General features: G+C 41.0%; 1 protein-coding gene across 1 annotated transcript in view; it reads right to left on the bottom strand.

Moving 5' to 3' along the window:
• Positions 1-18,718, bottom strand: part of LOC144792077 (cytochrome P450 2J4-like) — a 90,541-nt gene extending 71,823 nt beyond the window's left edge. Inside the window, exons 1-2 of the mRNA XM_078666928.1 lie at positions 18,562-18,718; positions 17,004-17,153 (exon numbers count right to left, since the gene is read on the bottom strand). Of these exons, the coding sequence (XP_078523054.1) occupies positions 17,004-17,153; positions 18,562-18,586 (175 nt within the window). The 5' untranslated portion in view covers positions 18,587-18,718. The remainder of the gene's footprint in view (positions 1-17,003; positions 17,154-18,561) is intronic.
• Between the last annotated feature and the right edge of the window lie 351 nt (positions 18,719-19,069).

Below are 19,069 nucleotides of genomic sequence, written 5' to 3'. Positions count from 1 at the left end.
CCAAATTTCAACAATGGCTTACACAAATCTTAGCTATGTATAATCTGGAAAAGGGTCTATATGAGAGGAAAGGGTGGAAGGCTAGGAAACTTGGAAATCTTATCTGGGGTCCTATTATCAATTGGAAAACTAGAATCGAACCCACTCTGGGCACGACGTAATAACTTAAGGCGGTTGGGGTAAGCTATCCATATTGTAAACTGTTTCTCCACAAACTCATGTTAGGAGATAGGAAGTAAAGTAATCCTTGTGGCAATTCACTAATTAAGGGAAAGAAAAAAATCAGGATGCTGTAAAGGTCTCCCTCCTATGTTGTCACATTTCAGCCTTTTAAGAAACCACCATGTGCTTGTGGCATTCATGTTTTTTTTTCATTTGAGACCTTTGGTTGCCACAAGGTATTTCTATTCATCTGATTCTCTCATGGGAGAGGAGCAGCACCCCATTAATCAAAGTTCATCCTGAAACAAAAGCCTCTCTGTTGTCACTATCCTCCTGCATTAGGAGCCTGAGTTTCAATGACACCCCTGACACTAGGCTACAGTGACAAGCTCAGTTCTTGCAAACCTGAAAGAGGCCCCTCTATCCCTCAGCAAGAGATCATAGAAAAGCCTAGAAAGATTGAGATCTTTCTTTGTGTCTAAAGTTCAATCTCAGTCCTGCTATTTAAAAAAACTAGAGAACAAAGCGTACATGGATTAAATCTATTTTACTATGTCTAACTGTGACTAGGTGATTGCTCGGTAAAAGACAGATTTACTTAGGACTTTATGAAAAGTGGCCATTGAATTACCTCATAAAAGTGCTACAAAGGCTGTGCTAGGGTTACTTAAGGGATTGAAAGGAGAAGCAACATGTTCCGTTGATGACAGCCATTGGACATCCATGGCCATTGTTCCTTTCCACTCCAAATTCACTTCCGTCTTTAGAAGCCTTTTCTGGCCCCCTAAAAGTTATCACATAGGCATACTTACAACTATGCTCTAGGTTAACAAATGTGTTATAGATAAATTAAGTACCACCAGGGGCCATTAAATGGTACCCTTTTATGTCGGGGTCTTTAGGTGGGCAGGCTATTAAGTAATTTTATTAATATTACTGACTTTTTTGTAGAAATGATTGTTTCACTAGAAATGAACATGCACAGAAAACACACAAAAATGCAGGTGCTATTGGTGTGACATTGGACTTCAGATACTAGTTGATAAAATTATTGTCATTCGTCTGGATCTTCTCATTGGTTTGTGGATTTGGGTGTGATTCACATGTCAGAGAAAAAAACAACTATTTCTCAGCCCCATTGCTAGCCAAGAAATCCCCCACTTTATTATTAATCTGCTCAATAGTACTAATATGAAGAAACACAGAAGAATGAATGGCCGAGTTAGACAGCCCTACAATACAGTACTTTGATTTCAATGTAGTGTTTTTGCTGGTGGAATTACTATAGACCACTGTATCACATCTAAATTTTATAGCAAGATCGGAGAGTCAGATTATATTCAAGACCCTTTACATCCACAGCCAAAGAGGAGAAAAGGAAACGAACCAGAAACACTCATCTCCTTGGAATACTACATTTTCAATATTTGTTTCCGAGAGATAAGTTGTGTACTCTTCTCCTCATGAGTGAGTGGTATTTCTAATACTACCTGAGATGTGAGACATGTCACCACTTTAGGAGATATTCTGTATGAGGTTTGTCCATTTTGTAAGTAGAATGTTAGTGAATGAAGTGTGCCTCGGCTTTGGGTAGAATGCTAGTTTAAATTTAAACAAGGGTTTTGGTATGTGTATTCATTGCAAGTGTGCTTTATTGTTAGGTGCCCTTTTCCAGTTACCAGTTTTTTTGAGAGATCAGCCTTTACGGGATGACGTACTGTAGACTAAGGTCATGGGGCAACATGAGTGCATGTGGAAACAACTGTATGAGGAGATCAAGGGAAAGGCCTGACGTTCTAAAGTAGATTACAGGATGACCTGAGTGAACAGAAGAAGGTCTTCTGCCTGTGTATCGCAATGGAATGGCTGTTCGATCTCACGTAAGCATTTGGACATTTAATGGAGACATATTGTTCTCTGACATTAGAGAATGGACACTGCAATGCAGGTTTGGTGCACCAGCTCCTGTGAGAAGAGAGCAGGGCCCATTTATGTTTGGGCAGAAGAATATGTTTTAGTAAGGGGACTCCAGTTAAAGGAGGACATTTTGGGTGGAGAAGAGTTCAAATTTCAGCTTTGTAGAAGGTATTCCCTTTGTTTATCATTACTGGATACAACATTGTCAAGTGAAATAACATAGCCATTGAGAGGGCTAATGAAATAGTTGATGGTAGTTTTAGACTGGAAATGAAAGTTGCAGGAACAAATGTGTTTGTGACCTGACAGGGCCGGCTGCTTCTACTTTAAAGCCAATAATAAATAAATGGGTGGGAAAGAAAAGGAGCTAAGAAGAGGTGCAGAAGAATTAAATATTGGGGTTGATATTAGGCTGGGGGGACAATTAACATGCTCTGGTGTAAGTTGCGTATTTTCAGGAATTTCATGTTACACAAAAGTCTTGTAATTACACCGTTACACTACACAGTGTAAAAATATGCAATTTTCAGCAAACTTTAATCTTGCAGGTATAAGACAAGCGTACAAAATCCAAGCAGCTGTTTAATGAGTCAGTGTTCTGGAAAATAACAGGTGCAAGGTGAAGAGGATTGTAGAGTACAATGAGCGGCTTCTTAAGAAAATCAATAAGAAGACAACTATTTATATACTGTCAGATGTGAAAATTAAGGATGAGCACAATTATTTTCACTATAATCCAGGATTGTTTGATATAGATTGAAAAGTAGTTGAAGATACAGAAAATGGAAAGATAGAAGAGGAGTTGGTGAGGGATCCTCAGGATGAAACTAAGTTCACACAAACATTAAAGACTCATGGCCACTAAATTGACAAATATCCAAAGAAGGTTTTTAAAATGGTGTTAAAGACGTACCAGGATAAGCTCTTGGATGTGGTTGGTCTAGATTTTGGTATAAGTGAGAAAGCATACTTGAGAGGAGTTCCTTCTGACACTGTATAGCTATTTGGCAGGTTTTAAATACCAGTCTCTTTGATTGGAAATAATAAAGCAACAAGGGAAATGTCTACTTTAATGAGCTTGAACCATAGGTTATGGATACAATATTCTTGGAAGATGCACAAAAAGCATAAGGAATCTTAGTTGTAGATAATTTTTGAAGGAATTGGGAAAATAAAATGCAGCTAGTTTTCCCAGTTTCAAGAAAGTACAAACTATGACAATGAGAGTGTTCAACAGATAATGAGGTTGATTTACCGGTCATGGTCAATTCTGACCACCTAACCCATTTCCATACTCATGATAATTGCTGATTGTTAGAGGTTGAAGATGATATCGTGATTTCTAGACTGCAATGGATTTTTACCAGAATAGAAGGCAAGGGTCTGAAACTGCACCAGTTGAGTGCTACTTCCCATTTTATATTTAACCCTGCAAAAGGTACGATGGAGCTTGACTTTCCTCTTCAAAATTGAAAGAAGAATTCTACAAATGTATGGGTGTTGAACATCATACAACATTGTTTATACGAGTTTATTGCACAACTAAAAAAGAGTTTCAACAGGGGATTTATTTTGTTTTGAAGACGAAAGAGGTTTTATTTCATGGGAAATTTAAGGAGTGATAGAAGATAAAAGAGGAGAGAGGGTCTTTAAGAAATCTCTGGTAAAGGAGAACATTGTCTAGTGGTGCAAAATCTGAAAGTGGGCAATGTCAGAAAAATTTAGGAGACAAGGTGAAATAAATATGAAACAGACAGGTTGGATAGTGAAGAACGGATCTGTGAGAAATTGGGTTGTTGGTTGTGGGGGTGTGAGCCCATCTCAAGCTACAGCCTAAATCCTTGTCTGGGTGAACCAGAAACAGTCACTAAATAAACCTGCGCTTAACCCTCTGGTAGCCTTGCTTGAAAGCAGTCAGGCTTAACCTAGAGGCAATGTGCTAAGTATTGCTCCAAATCACAAACAGCAATAATGTGAAAACAACACAAGACAAGTCTCACACTAATTTAGAAAAAAGGGCACATTTTAATAAAATATTTGTTAACACAAGGACAAAAGTCCAATCAGCAGAGGTGGGGATATGTAATTTTAACGGTTTAAGGTAAGTATAGTGCCTAAAAGCACAAAACAGCACTCATGCTTATCCAGTTGTGCGAGAATGGGTGAAAGTCACAAGTTGAGGCTGACCGCAATGGAGCACGGGCCGGATACAATGACCAGGTTAGTCTTGTTGAAAATTTACTTTCTAAAGTCCAGAGCAAAGAGTTACATTCGCAGTGGAGGAGGCAGCGAGGAGCTGGAAGAGCTTTGCATTAGCACAAAGAGCAGGTTGCAGCAGGCTGTTGATGATGTAGTGTGAAGTGCTGATCTAGCAGTGACAGTCGTTACTAGTGGTCGCTGTAGTGCGAAAAGTCAGGTTCACCGGAGGTTCACGTTGGGGGTCGGGACAGATGGCAAGATCTTGGTGCAAACAGGTCAGTTCATGAAGAGCCAAAACTTCAGGATTTCTCCTTTTCTTCAAGGATGAGCTCAACTGAAGCCTCACCAAGGGTTCAGGACCTTGGAGGCACCACTTGGGGATCAGCGATTCACTCCAGCAACAGCCAGCAGGGCTGAGGCAGGTTCAGGTGCATGTCCAGACAGGTCAAGTTGCAGCAAGTCAGCTGGGAAGTTGCAGATAGGGTTCTGGAGCTTGCTGTGCCCCTGTAGCTCAGAATAAGAGGTCACTTCAGCCTCTAGATGAAGGATGCAGGTCCAGTCTTCTTTCTCAGATAGCAGTGCAGGCCTCAGACAGCACGGTAGTCCACTGGCAGCAGGGCAGTCCTTCTTCTGTAGTATCCACAGGTCGAAGAGTATACTAAAGAGTGGTTCTGAGGGTCCTATTTTTATACCTGGTTCCCCCTTGGCAGTCACTCACAAATAGGAGAGGGAGGGAAGATTTATAGACCTGCGGGTGTTGCCTCCCAAACTAATCAATAGCATACACAAAACAGACCGGATCCACTGTCAAACTACATGCAGTCATCGTGTGAGGGGTCTCAAGTCTGGGACCCTGGCTTGGGGATCTCAGGTAGCCCGGGGGCTCCAGAGAGAAAAGAGTGCACCCAGAGCCCCTCCCCAGGGTCCACAAGTTGAGGCACCTCACCTGACGACTGCAGGTACACACTTATAAAGGTGTTGATTGTTCGCACAACCTGGAGTCAGTTCTATCACCTGCATGCTCTGCGTGCCTCACCACCTTTGAGCTCACTGCAGAGATCTACCATCTCTCCATAAAGCATCTGCAGAGCTCCTCCTTCACAGTGAGGGAGCTGTAGCCTTCTCAGTGATCAGTTGTCATGGTGGGAGGAGATTCCCGATGATGAAGCATGCCACCTTTGGTGGATGAGGAAAATCGTCCTTAGAAAGGAATATTCCCTTTTCAGCTGGATTGTTTTCCCTGTTTTCCTCTCCCTATTTCTTTGCATGTTAAAAAGACCAGGGTGTTTGTTTTGTGTATGGCCCATTGGAAGTGCCGGGAATATCTTGCCTCAGTCTGTCTGCAAGCACAATAGGCCAGTGTGAATTTATTTGTGTGAGAGCAGAGGCACAGTCTTTTGAAGTGCAAGTGGGTCTATGCACAGGTCCAACCCTCATCCTGTTGAGATTGCTCACCCAGGCACATCTAGTCCTTCTATTGTGTGGCTGTCTGGGAAGAATACACAAAGGCCAACTGCAAACTACAACTTGTCATGCGACCTAGGAACATATTGCAGGTACCAAATGGTTAGGACAAAAGAATGCCATCTTTATATAAGTGAAAAAGGTAAAGATGCCTTCAAGGGATTTCTTTGGATAACAAGTAATTTGAAATAATGATTTTCTTATATCTGTTGAGTGATATTTCATAACACTCCCAAAAATATTTTGCACACTTATGATAAGAGAATTTCTTCTTTTTAGTAGCAAATTAATTGCCAAACTGAGTGATCAAATGTAGAAAATATATATATTTAATAAAACATACAACTAAGAAATCAATAATTAGAGAACATTGTACAGGTGTACAAAAAACACAAAGAACTGCATCAAACATTGACAACCGAAATACATACAAGGTTGAAAATAAGACACTATCTTAGTTGTCAATGTATATATCCATCTTCCTTAAAATGAAACACGAGTCTGTCCTAAGAAAAGGATCCAACACTAAAATTTTAATAAATTTAACAGTCACTATATGGAAGAATGGACTATTCGTTGACGTTTCGGTCTTTATTGCATCACATCATTGGAACGTTTTTTGTCTGTATGCGGAAAGGAAATGTTTGTGTGCACCCTTCTTTCGAGCTGTGTCAACTGCGGGTAAGCTTGCACTTTTATAGGATAATTTGGATGAATTACTGCTTGGTAAATTTGCAAAATGGATTAATGTCCTGAGCAACAAATTATCCAAGCAACTAGAAAAAATCCACAACAGTATTTGGGGCAGGCTTTTGTTTGTCTTCTTTATTTCCTCTTGATAAGGTTCAACAGACTTCTAGCCAACATATGTCTCGTCTTATATTGGTGTCAACCATAAGACTTCTTCAGGGCCGATGTATATAGTCATGCGCTCATTGAAGAATATTGGCACTCGCCAGTCGAATAGAACAGAGTATCACGTGTCACAAGAGTTAAAATTCAAAGTCTTAAGATCCGTATCACATATATGTAGCCTATACTGGCTTCGATGGGTAGAGAGTTCCAGTAAAAACCACAAGGTGAGTATAACTGATAGTGAGCCTACGAACAACGAGAAGATTACTCTCAGGAAAAATGCCGTTTCATTGACATTTACTGAAAAACCCCAAAGCTTACAGGGATGTTATAGTTGGGAAATATATTGAAAAACATACATTTTACTGAAAAAAACAAAAACAAAGGTTACAGGGACATTATAGTTAGGAAATCCAATTTAAGAAACCTTAGAAATTCGCAAAAAAACATAGGTTACAGGGACACTATAGTTAGGAAATAGAATTTTAAAAAGCATAGAAATTCACTGGAAAAAAGGTTACACGGATTTTATAGTTAGGCTCAGGTTTCACTTGTACAAAACCATTGAAATTCAGTAGTTATAGTTACCTGAGCTAACTATAACTTATGCCCCAATGTACTGCTTATGACCTCATATATTACAACAACATGGTTGTGACATCACTGATTACATTATCCACAGAACCACTCACATAGCCTCTCACAACCCCATATAACCTCTCATACTCCCAGTCACACATGCAAACAACCACTCACATACTCATTCACAGACATATACAAGTACTCACACAACCATTCACTACTCCTTAAAGCCAATCACATACCCACTCACTCACTCGTACAGCCACACATACAACCATTCACTCACCCATACAGCCACTCATACAAGTAGTCACCCACCCACACAGCCACTAACACAGCCATACACTCACCCATACAGCTTACTTATACACTGACCTATTCACCTACACACGTATAACCTCTCAACACAGCCACTCATTTACCCATACAAACACTCACACAATCATTCATACACCCACACATTCACTTACCTACCCATTCACACATCTATACAAGTACTGCCACATCTGCTCACTCACCCATACAGCACTCACTCTCCAATGCAACCACTCACCCACCAACTCACTTAACCAAACACCCACTGAACAAGCCACTCACTAATCCACACAGGACAATTACACACCAGTCACTCACGCATACAGCCATTTAGACACCCATTCACTCACTCATACAGTCATTCACACAGCCACTTGCTTACCCATATAGCCAGTGACAGACCCACTCACTCACCAACATAGTTACCCAGACACCCACTCACTCACCCACCCACAGCTACTCAGATCACTTAGCCAAACACCCACTCAACAAGCGACTCAATAATCCATACAGGACACGTACACACCAGTCACTCACGTATACAGCCATTTAGACACCCACTCACTCACTCATACAGTCATTCACACAGCCACTTGCTTACTTATACAGCCACTCACATACCCACTCACACACCCAACCACTGACACAACTATTCACACACTGACAGACCTAGTCAGAAATCCACTCGCTTACCCATACAATCACTCATGCATGCACTCGCACACTCATACAGCACCTTACACATTCAGTCACACACTGATAAAGACAGTAGAGATAGTACAACTAGCATACTAATTTAACTTTTGTAGTAATTTAATATATAATATAATATTAAATACACTTACACTCACTTGATGATGGCATCAGTGATGCCATCAGTGATGTAATTAGATATATCACTGACCATGTCATGAGTGATGTAATATGCGAGCTCATGAGCAGTGCATTGCAGGGACATAAGTTATAGTCAGGTCAGGTAAATATAACTGCTGAATGTCAATGTTTTTTTATTCTACTCCCTAAGTATACCATCCCGGTAACCATTGTTTTTTTGGTAAATATATATTATATATATATATATATATATATATATATATATATATATATATATATATATATATATATATATATATATATATATATATTCACCATTTCAAGTTTAAATAAAGGTGCCTCCAACAGTTCCCCCTGCTGTGGCCTCTGCTCTTTCTGGGAAGGAGTTTACTTGCACATTGGAGCGTCGGCCAGTGACGCTATTCAGAAGCCCCAACTTCGCTTGGGCTTGGATTATGCTGGCAAAGCTCCAGCTTGTGTGTGTTCCAAGGAATTGGATTATCCTGACCCACCCCGGATTTTTGGAAGAAGACAGGCGGTGGTAAAGTTATGAACTTCACTTTGGGTGGTGTGTACTGACACGTCTGCCCCCGCCACACTGATACCAAGAATTCTGGTGGCAGAAGTGGTAAAGGGGACTGGAGGAGGCATTTTGGTTCACTTACAAGCAGGAGATGGGTTTTTATTTGCACGCAACAGACTCTGCATTTCCGCGGAACCACACGTTTTCATTTCCAACACTCCCCGCATCACGTACCCGGAGCGATCCCTATGGATTCTGGGTGTTGGAGTTTGCGCACACATCGTGAGCAGCAACAGGTGGACGGACTATTTAGGGGTGGAGCGGAAACTTTTGAATAAATAGGAGGCTGAACTTACCTATGCTTGCACTGTTACCTCCTGGATACTTGGGTGCTGACGAAGGCTGAATGGAACAGCCGAAATGCATTCGCCATTTCAAGTTTAGTAAAGGTGCCTCCAACAGTTCCCACTGCTGTGGCCTCTGCTCTTTCTGGGAAGGAGTTTACTTGCACATTGGAGCGCCGGCCAGTGACGCTATACAGAGGCCCCCACTTCGCTTGGGGTTGGATTATGCTGGCTAAGCTCCGGCTTGTGTGTGTTCCAAGGAATTGGATTGTCCAGGCCCGCCCCGAATTTTTGGAAGAAGACAGACAGTGGTAAAGTTATGAACTTCACATTGGGCGGTGTGTACTGACACGTCTGCCCCCGCCACACTGATACCAAGTTTTCTGGTAGCTGAAGTGGTTAAGGGGACCAGAGGAGGCAGTTTGGTTCACTTACAAGCAGGAGATGGGTTTTCATTTGCATGCAACAGACTCTGCATTTCCGCGGAACCACACAGTTTCATTTCCAACACCCCCGCATCACGTACCCGGAGCCATCCCTATGGATTCTGGGTGTTGGAGTTCGCACACACATCATGAGCAGCAACAGGTGGGCGGAATATTTAGGGGTGGAGTGGACACTTTTGAATAAATTCGAGGCTGAACTTACCTATGCTTGTACTGTTACCTCCTGGATACTTGGGCGCTGACGAAGGCTAAATGGAACAGCCGAAATGCATTCGCCATTTCAAGTTTAATAAAGGTGCCTCCAACAGTTCTCCCTGCTGTGGCCTCTGCTCTTTCTGGGAAGGAGTTCACTTGCACATTGGAGCGTCGGCCAGTGACGCTATACAGAGGCCCCCACTTCGCTTGGGCTTGGATTATGCTGGCAAAGCTCTGGCTTGTGTGTGTTCCAAGGAATTGGATTGTCCTGGCACGCCCCGGATTTTTGGAAGAAGACAGGCGGTGGTAAAGTTATGAACTTCACTTTTGGCGGTGTGTACTGACACGTCTGCCCCCGCCACACTGATACCAAGAATTCTGGTGGCTGAAGTGGTAAAGGGGACCGGAGGAGGCATTTTGGTTCACTTACAAGCAGGAGATGGGTTTTCATTTGCAGGCAACAGACTGCATTTCCGCTGAACCACGCGTTTTCATTTCCAACACCCCCCGCATCACGTACCCGGAGCCATCCCTATGGATTCTGGGTGTTGGAGTTCGCACACACAACGTGAGCAGCAACAGGTGGGCGGACTATTTAGGGGTGGAGCGGACAATTTTGAATAAATAGGAGGCTGAATTTACCTATGCTTGCACTGTTACCTCCTGGATACTTGGGCGCTGACGAAGCCTGAATGGAACAGCAGAAATGCATTCACCATTTCAAGTTTAATAAAGGTGCCTCCAACAGTTCCCCCTGCTGTGGCCTCTGCTTTTTCTGGGAAGGAGTTTACTTGCATATATATATATATATATATATATATATATATATATATATATATATATATATATATATATACACACACACACACACAATGACGCTCCAACTAGGATCCCTGGCCCTAGGTAGGTGGTGCTGAAAAGTCGGCGTAGCCACTCGACAATATTACCACACTTAACAAGACAAATGTCCGTGCTCTCAGGAAGTGCCAAAGTGAAGTTTATTAACTTCACTTTGGCACTTCCTGAGAGCACAGACATTTGTCTTGTTAAGTCTGATATATATATATATCAGGAGACTTGAAACTAAATACATTCTAGACTTGACAGTATAAGTCTGAATGGTCTCAATACAATGGAGGACTTGTACACATGGCTATAAAACACTGAAATTAATCAAGTATAGCCATGTGTTGCATTCAGACAAAATTTAACACTTTTTTTGTACAGCCAACTACATTATAAAAAAGTGTTTTAAGAAACTAAAAACTAAAACATGAGTTGGTCATTTTTATTCATAACTGCCCAGTATCCCTGCACTTATCCTTCCCAACTTTTTAAACTTCTTTTGTACAACTGTACTGTTTATTTTCAAACAGTCTTTGCGCTTAGGCACTCTATAAGCACTTTTAAGCACTTCTTATACATAGTCATCCATACGACCAGGACTTTATGCCAATACGGTGCAGCTTCAGTTGTGTCCCATTTCGGCTATATTTACTTACGGTACATGAAATGAATGCAATCGTGGACATTAAGAAAGCCGGGACATGAGTGGAATGAATATGGTCTGTCCCTGACCTTTCAATATATGTTATGTACCTGAATTTTATGATTGATTCACATGATGTTTTTTATTTGTCCTTCGCTCGATTTTCTGTTGTGTTTAATTTTATAACAACTGACAATACATTTAAAAAATATTTAGTTCAATATGTATTTATACTGATATTATCAATTTTGGTAAAAATATAGACAATGTCGCATTATGTTTCAATTAATCTGCTTCATAAAAGTACCACGAATAGTGCTGCTGGGCTGGAAACTCTAAGACAGTACGATAGTCTCTCTTCATGGCTGTTTGTTGCACTTGCACTTTAAATGGGAGAGAAAGTTTGAGTCATGTCATGTGATCAAGGGCTGCAGAGCCCGAAACGCGTCCTGGCGACATTTTGCACAAAATAAATCAGCATTTGCACGAAGAAACTGGGAAATATAAATATATAAATGAACATATATCCACAGTATGTTAGTTGGAAGCTAGTGTTTTAGAAACAATGGGTAAAGGGAGAAATGTAAAGCAAACTGATTTTTTTTTCTAGTGCCTAAACACAGTGCGCCCAATGAGAGGATCAACAAACCGTAGATTTCATGTCCGAATAAATCATTCCGCTGAATTTAACACTGAGCATAGAAAAACCTTGTGTAGTGCAATTCTGAATTAATTAACGAGCTAGGTTCTGTCCATCCCTAACTAGCTTTGGTTAGGGCTCCATTTATGCAGAATGCCCTGGGGTCATCAAGGCCTTTATGGAGCAACATAAACATGCAGAAGAACAGACTTGAGGAATAGGTGGGGCTGCAAAAGAGAAACATTAGTAGCCTTTTATGGCTCAAATCAGAACAAGCAAGCACAGAGCCTGGAAGGCAGACAGAAAAACAAGAACACAATCACGTCTTATCCTCTATGCAAAAAAGGCTGATCCCTCATATCTACCCTGTATTAGTTTGCAATGTTGTTTATGAACAGCCTTTTGTGTAATGTTTGAGAGAGTGGACACTTTTGTCCTGCATGCCTCTGCTGGCTCTGTGCACAGTGAGAAATGACAGTGAGTGCGCTCGAGCAGGTACACAGCTTAAAGGGAGCCTAGTCGGCAAGTTCTTTTGAAATATAGAGTTTAGTGTACAACTGGTAAGTTTTGTGGAAGATAGCGTAGGGGTTATTCATAAATGTAAGGTTACATGAGAGTACATTTACACGTTTAAGTGTACTCTTACACTTTTGAATAAATGTACTAATTTTGGCTCTTTACTATTTACAAGTGTAAAGTTCCTCAAAAGGAGTGGAACGTAAATTGAGTATAATATTAGTAATTATAACTTCTCATATGCAAATGAACATCAACTCTACTGGGGTGGAGATTTCCCCATGGTAATTTAAAAAGGAAAAAGTTTAAAACTTTTTTAAAATTGAAAAAAAGAAAAAAACAGTATACATATTTTATAATATTTCTTTTAAACATAGACTAAAATCCAGAATAGCTATTACATTATTACCTTCATTTTTAAATGTCATTAATAAAGTAAATTAAACTAAAATATCAAATCCTGGTTAAAATATAAAATGTTTATTAATTTTTTGTATAGTACTACCTCTGAAACGTTATGTATAGGCATCATTTAAATAAATTTTAATAATAAAAGAATAAAGTTATACTAATGTTTTATTATTCAAAGGGCTATTACCATATTTTAAAATACAATAATAATTAGGTTTTATTTATGTATAATGTTTTTAACAATAAATTAAATGCATTTATATTTTTTCAGAGTTGGAATAATTTAATTTCATTTATCATCATTTCAGTGAGTAGACTGAGAACTTTCTAAAGAGCCCCGTATTTGGTCAAGGAAGCATGGGCTACAGTGAAATGTACAGGTTTGTGTGGAAGAAATGTTTTTGGGAGTTTAAAATTAAGTTTCAATCCTGTGGGTGTCGTGCCCATAAAGATAATTAATTTTTTGACTGAGGTTTGCAAGAAAGCTTTCAGTTATTTTATGGTGAACTCAGATACATCAGTAATTAAAGCAAGGCATGGTTGCTAGATGAGATGTTGATGGCGACAAATGTGTTAGTATGTAAACGCATGATCATATTTGGTTGATGAAGTCCAAATATCCAAAATATTGAAATGTTAGTTCCCACGCAACAACAATGGATTTAGACACTTCCCTCAGATTTACAATACCATGTAAACCTGAGGATGCGCCAAAACCTTACACCTCCCTGGGTGAGGCGTAACAAGGAGAAATAACTTTATTTCTCCTCATTGATGCCTCTTTCTATGGGTGCTGCACTCCGCAGCACACATAGAAAGAGGAACACTCCTCAATGGATTGTTTCTCTGTAGGCAGGTGCCCCTTTTCTGCATTTAAACAATTCTGCCGACAACATAGGCACCCTTACACATGTTGCAAGGGTGCCTCCATCGGTGCTAGGCTGCCGAAACGGCGGCAGCCCAGGGAGAAAGGACAGGAATGCACTGTATTAGATAAATATGGTGCATTTGTGCACTTTCACTTTGACGTAGGGCAGCACAGTAAGGCGACTTACAGCACTGCCCTACACCAGATGGCCATAAATTAGGCCTTAGGGTTTCTTAAACAAGCTAAGCTGTTTTGGTGATGAGGTGTGTGACGCAATATTAGGTAAAAGCAAGGGATGCTAAACTTCATGGGGCAGATCAGCTGATAATTCAATATGCTCAAACTTATAGACCAGTTTGGTTTCCACATATGCAATTTGGATTTGATGTTTTGAGAGAAACAGGCGTTGATGTGGTGATCTTAAGAGCGCATTCAGTAAAAGGGCTATGGCTTCAAAAACTTTTTAGATGCGAGGAAAGTTGGAAGACACTCTGCAGTCTGCTGATTGGGTAAATGGAAGTGGTTCTGTCAGGTGTCACAATTCTGACACAAATTGTGAAAAAATTCTATTTACTGACCGTGAATATTAAGGGTCAAGGACTGATCCATCACAGGCAGATTAGGAGAGCTTATATATTTTCTTACAAGCCTCTGTACTTTGTACTTCCTATTGTCCATAAAACACGACACAAAGAGAGCAGTTCATCAATGATATGTTTTGTTAGGCTGTCCACAACAAACAGAATACATACAATACAGTGAATTAAACTGACATATATCACATGAAAAATCAAAAATTCAGTGTTCACATAAACAGACATGAGAACACATGCAGTCAAATGTCCAAACTTATGAAGTTCAAGGTTTCCTTATATTGTTTCTTTTCTATGCTTGTAGGAAAGCAGACACAGAACATAGAATATTCACTTGAGTGTTAATGGTAAAACATCTTAGCGGGTCTTCTTTAAGACCAAAGAGCCAAAGGGACAGCCTAGGGAAACATACATACCAATTGTTAGTGTTGTGCCCTCTATGTGCAGTGCTACGAAGAGGGCAGAGATGGGTAAACCTGTAAATGGTCACTCACCTCCTGTGGGAGAATCCAGGACCACCAAATTTGTGTAGGTTTCAGAAAATCTGGAATTTATTAAACACTTAGAGGCTCAGATTACTCCTCACATAGATGCTCTCCCTTTTAATGGGTTACTTTATTTTAGCTTTAGATAATTTTCTTTAGAAAGAGGTTTTTGATCTTGGGAAATGAAAATAATTAACAATTAACTATCAATATTAGTCTAGGTATTGTATGCAAAAATTATGCTTATTCTTGACAGGATAATTCCTAGGGGTGAGCGTAGTTCACGAAGTAGCGCTACGCGTAGCTACGCAAAGTGCACTTCGCACTACGCGAGCTATGCGTAGCACTACGCGAACTGCGTAGTAGCATGTTCGCACTGTGCAAGATGGCATTTTCAATGATTGCACAGTGCGGACAAGCATCCGGCACAGTGCAATCATTGAATACGGCATCTTGCACAGTGCGAGCTGTACTTTTCTGCCGCTCGAGTAGATTTTTACTCAAGCTGCAGCTTTCTCAACGCGAACTGGTAGTTTCTCATCGCGAGCGGTCGCGAGCATGCGCGACCACTGGTAATGAGAAACCTGACCTCCCCGCGTTGAGAATCTCGCCAGGAGGTTTATTTTCCATGCTCGCGATCGGCAACTTGATGTTGCTGATCGCGAACAAGGAAAAAGTCTCACGAGGATGTCATTTTGCTTGCTCGCGGTCGCCAACTTGACGTTGAGGACCGCGAGCAAGCAAAAAATGACCGCTGCACTACGCTACGCTACTTATGTTCACACTGTGCTACGTGCAGTTCGCGTAGTGCGATGTTGCGCAAACTTCGCAAACTACGCGAGCTTAGCGTAGTGCTTTGCCCAGGCCTAATAATTCCTCATGATAAAAATATGAGTTCAAGTGTTTTGCAGTTTCAACATGAAGTAGGTACACAAGACAAAGACATGGACCTGATGCTAAATTTGATATTTCCTTCATTCATGGTTAATCAATCTTAAGCACCAACATAAAAGAGTCCGTGTTCTGAGAAGAGTAAACAGTTGTTAATGTAGGTTTCTCCATCAAAGAGGCTGTCTTTGTCATAGGACCAAATACTTTGAGATGGGAATATTTGGGCAATAGCAACCATTGCTGATGTGCATAGGCAGAAGTAAAGCCACCTTATACAGGCACTGGAAATGTATTCCTAATGTTGAGTTATACTATGGGTGCTATGATGCTACTTATCTAATATGCTCGGGGTATTTCCAAACATTTGAAGGTCACACTACTCATTGTTGCCATCCCTTCAGTGGCTCTCCTCCACTAGCCTCAATCCAACATGGTGGTGCATATGCCACTGAAGGTGGAGTTAGAAATGGACCTTGGCAGATCAGTTGGCAAGGTGACAATGTCCCCGCTGCAGGACAGGCACCAGGCACAGAGTCTAATTTCAGCAGGTGGACTGACTGCTGGAGTGTTGAAACTCTTTGCATAGTCTATATTCGATGCCTGACTGATACTTCCCTAGCCCAATAAGGATTTATGTTGAAATGGCTAGCTGCCAGCGACAGCCCGTGGAGGGAGTTACGGTGGGGCAGGAAGGCGGGGCGGGGGAGGGGCAGGGTGGGGGTTGTAATTAATAAAACGAATTTCGTAGCGCGAACTGCATCGCATTTTGCAATGCAGTGCGCGCTACGAAATTCGTTTTATTAATTAAATTGTTTACTTACCTGCAATTATCCATATTCCGGTTTTTCGCAACCCCCATCCTGCCCCTCCCCCGCCCCGCATTCCTGCCCCACCGTAACTCCCTCCACGGGCCGTCGCTGCTACCTGCATATGTAAGCTGCAAATTCTGCACTTGCTAGTCAGGATTTGGCAACCTCTGAAGCAAGGTGATCTTGCTGACTATTCTCCTGCTATTTCTCTCTTCCTTCTGCTGCTTTCTTTCTCCACTTACCTCAACCCGTCATCCACCCCTTACTTCCATTAAGTACCCTTCATTAAATTTGGTTTGAGAACATCCATTGGTATTAACCAGCATTGAAAGACCATAAAATGCAATGGTGCAAAGCTCTATGGGCCAATTCTTTTACAGTAGCTGTAAAAGAGTGTGCCTCTAACTTTCAAGTATGACCCCAAATGTTGTATTATCAAAAAAGTGGTACCGTAATGCCATTTACCTTTCTTTGTTGCAAAATACTCCACCAAGCTCTGGGCCTCCTCCTGGATACGCGCTTCTAGACTTTTCTTCCCAAGTCCAAGATTCCTTAGGGTCATCAGTCCAAAGCGTCTCTGCTGCTTCCAGTTGTGTCCAGAAGAAAGTATAACTCCTAAGGATTTAAATATATAAAACTGTCTTTGTTATCAAGTACCCCACTTTATTTTTAGGTGTGGCTGAAGAATGCTTTTACCTTCTTTCACAATGTTATACTTGTGAAGGTGCTCTACTCAAAAGGGTACAAGAGAGACTGATTCTTCATCAACTATCGTTTTGAGTCATAAGTATTTTCATTAGTAGTTTTACACAGTGTGAACTTGGCCCAAAGGCATTAGAGTGCTTTATATGAGCACCAGGTTACCATTACATAACGTCAGGCTTTTTGCCGATGAGCCGATGCAGGGACCTGAATCTGGCTCCCATATTCCACAGTTAATAACTCTGGCCGTTAGGTTACATCTACTCCCCTAATATCATCGCCTCTTGTTGCCCCTGATACCTCTCATGAAACTGCCTTGGATGGTCCCCATCCATTTTCCTTCCTTTCTCATCCAAGAGCCCTTTTATCTCTAGCATAGGAACCACTCAGTCTGTTATCATGTTCCCAATTCTAACACTTAGATTCCTATTGTTTTACCTGTATGGCTCTGACCACTTCTTAGCTTTGTTTGTTTTCTTCTTCTAGCTCAGTTTTTGGAAGCTCTTTGCGAACCACCACTGCTAATCCTATCAGGAAATAGCTCACACTTCAGAAGCCTAGACAGATATAGCAAAGGTCTGTTTCCTGCTGGGGAGGGAAGATCACTCACAAGGTATCCTAGAGGCACATGTGTGGCAGCAGCATTGCATTGTGTGACTAGTGCACCTTGTACATATGTTGCCCGAGTTCTTCACTATGATTACAGTGCTCTGCACTCTGTCCCTACAGCTGTTCCATCACTCACTCGCTATGTGCACAATTCACATTGATCTTTTCCGTCAGTAAAAATAAGCCAGGTGTAAGTCAAACCTTCTCTTGGAAAGGTATGTGTAAGTTGGCTTTGTGAATCAGTCTTACAATTGTAAAGATTTACAAATCACACACCTAAGATATGAAAAAAGGTGAATTACTATTGTACCAGGCACTGAGTCACCATTTCAGAAAGCAGAATGGTATGGTGGCAGATAGATGGGAAATGTTCAGTCAATCCATCTATTAATTTCCCAGTGAATGGCACCTCCTTCTCACTCACCTCTTTGCCTTCTGTTGGGCTCAGAGCTACACGATTGGCTCAGTGAGTAAAAAGCTTGACACTGAAATATGCTGACACTTGCAGATAACATATTGAATCCTTGGCAAGGGACTCATTTTCCCATTCTTCCAAGGTTGGTATATTGAATATCACTACATTGCATATTGCATAATAGTAAAGCCTGATATTTATAACACTTATAAATAGGAGAACCACAGTAATAATAGCTACACAAACAAGTTACTGTTTGCTGTACATCTGTGCCATTGTAGAGCAAGAGTTACCTACCCTTGCCCTTTGAAATTTCCTTCATCAATGGAGTTGTAGGGCGTCCAGAAAGCTCTTCAGAGTGAGAGATTAGACCATCTCTTACAGTCTGGCATCCATTCAGCACCACCACTGGTGTATGCCCCAGCCAGACAGTGAAAATGTTTCCATAGGTCTTTGCGAGCTGGGGATAAGAAGTAAACATGCAATAAATCAACAAACAAGAGGCGGGTAAACTAGTAACACTGACAACCAGAAGCTGTCCCTTTTAGAGGAAGTCACTAATATCCATTTCACACAAGGCTGGATAGCTACTTACTATCTCTGTCACCATACTCAGGATAGTAACACTTCCCACTAAGGTGAACTTAAGGTACTATCAATTAGTCATTGCATTAGAAACCATCAATTGAGTAAGTTGTGAGGTGCAGTGTTGAAAATTACCCTAATTCCTTGGTGTACTCACAGATTTTTGTTTTACTGTTTTTGCTGGCTGTAGAACTCTGTGCCCTTTACCCCTGCTACCCAA

The sequence above is a fragment of the Lissotriton helveticus genome, chromosome 11 (genome assembly GCF_964261635.1).
Source record: "Lissotriton helveticus chromosome 11, aLisHel1.1, whole genome shotgun sequence".
Lineage (NCBI taxonomy): Eukaryota > Metazoa > Chordata > Amphibia > Caudata > Salamandridae > Lissotriton > Lissotriton helveticus.
Note: the sequence above shows the minus strand (reverse complement) of the source record. Positions and strands in the feature narration are given on the sequence as shown.